Source organism: Pseudomyrmex gracilis, unplaced genomic scaffold, assembly GCF_002006095.1.
Source record: "Pseudomyrmex gracilis isolate BER0280 unplaced genomic scaffold, ASM200609v1 scaffold_36, whole genome shotgun sequence".
In the NCBI taxonomy this organism is placed as follows: Eukaryota; Metazoa; Arthropoda; class Insecta; order Hymenoptera; family Formicidae; genus Pseudomyrmex; species Pseudomyrmex gracilis.
Window position 1 is genome coordinate 42,070 of NW_018020620.1, and position 1,967 is coordinate 44,036.

The 1,967-nt window shown below is 31.6% G+C and overlaps 1 protein-coding gene across 1 annotated transcript in view; it reads left to right on the plus strand.

Annotated features, from left to right (window-relative positions):
* LOC109852797 (arf-GAP with coiled-coil, ANK repeat and PH domain-containing protein 2) overlaps positions 1-920 on the plus strand; it is a 4,902-nt gene extending 3,982 nt beyond the window's left edge. Inside the window, 3 exon segments of the mRNA XM_020424293.1 lie at positions 1-45; positions 223-343; positions 424-920. Of these exon segments, the coding sequence (XP_020279882.1) occupies positions 1-45; positions 223-343; positions 424-592 (335 nt within the window). The 3' untranslated portion in view covers positions 593-920.
* Positions 921-1,967: the final 1,047 nt, after the last annotated feature.

Genomic DNA, 1,967 nt, shown 5'->3' on the forward strand with positions numbered 1-1,967 from the left:
AAGATGCCGAGGGAAAAACACCGCTGCATTTAGCGACAGAATTAGGTACATAGTAAATAATTATATATATAATTTATATTTTTATATAATTTTTATATAATTTATAATTTTATATAATTTTATATAATTGTATATATTTTTATATAATTTTTATTTTTATTTTTTGTCCTACCCCATTTTTATTTCTAAAATCTTGCGCATATATTCTTACAACTGTTGCAGGACATACTGCGCAAGTATGCTTACTTCTGAAGCATCGTGCCGATCAGCACATCGAGGACGAAAGCGGAATAAAACCTTTATCGATCGCTGTGAAAGAAGCAAATGCCGACATTGTTACTTTGTAAGTGTAAGAGAGTTTGTTTATTTATATATTAATGCATTTTTTTGTTTTTTGTATCGTACACTTAATGCGCGTTTCAGATTGAGACTCGGTTTGTTGAACGAAGAGATGAAGGATTCCGAAATAGGCGTCACAGGTGACGAAACGTTCAATGACGTCGTTCGTGATTTCAGCCAGTTGGCTTGCTCGCATCCAGAGCGTTTGCAACGTCGAAATGACACCGCAAATCCATCAAACGTGTCCGAATGATGACAAAAAAAATATTTACAAACTCTTAACGCAATTGTTACCTACAAACGCGGATTGAACAAAACAAATATTTTTTAATATTTCAAAAGTTGCTGCAAAAGCCTCGTCCTTCAATCTCTGTCGCAGGGTAATTAATTGATTATCGCGCGAGACAGCGGAATCTAACATTTTGATTTCTGAATTCATACTAAACATCGTCGAGAATTAATTATAAACAAAAAAAATCTACAAGTTTATTTTGATATACTTAAAAAGAAAGTAGTTTTATAATTAAGTTTACGTCGCATTTCTATAAAATCTGTTTTTGTAAACGTTTTTTTTTTTTTTTTTTTTTCTCCTAATCTCTCTTCAAGGAAAATTAATTTGAGTTGCGATATCAATTAATTTTCTTAATTATATAATTTCTTATTTCTATTTAAAGTAAGATTTTTTTTTGAGAGAGAGAGAGGAAAGAATTGTATACACGTAATTCTTCCTCGACTTTAGGCTGTAGCGTAGAGAAAGAAAAATATACCTCCGAATATGATTTGGTGCTGATCAGAGAGCGTTACCGCGCGAAATATTGCGCGTGGCTTTTCTTCCAGGATATAATCCAAGATAGAGCGCAAAAATAAATAAATAAATAAATATAAAGCATATAAACACAACAGGTACGAAAAAAAAAAAAAAACATTCTATATATGAATAATTTAAATATAAATGTATAATAAAAGAACACATATACATGCGAAGACATTTACTTAAATCGCATTACATCGAAAATGTGTTTTGTTATTACGTGAAGCATACTGTGGCCTAATTAAGTAATGTAATTCTAAGATAGATTTTTTTTTTTAATACATACACACGCGTGTGTGTACGTATGACACTCTCTCGCGCAAGTACAATGGAAGGAATTGCCTGCGATTTTATTCGGTTGTTCTGCAGATCACAGATTGCGACTATAACTTCGACTACGATCTTATTCTTACGTTGTTCTTCGGGGACGTAGAAGTTCTACGTCCCCGAAGAACAACGTAACGCGTCGACGTATATATATATCGAATATCTACGTTCCGTTACTTATTGCGCCCGTAGTGAAAATCCATTATTTCACGTTATTACACGTGATGTAGATTTTCAGCGCGTTCGGCGAACATCGAAAACGCAGTCGTATTGTTAGAAATGAAATTGTTTTAACTTATTAGAATGTAGTAGTACATATATATAGTCACGTGTTGATTTGTCACGAAAAAAATTGCTGCCCGAAACGGACAAAACTTGTTTTTATACACATATGTATATATATACACATATATACATATATACATATATATATATATATATATCTATATATGTTATGTAAGAAATATGAAAAATGTATAGAATTGTGTTA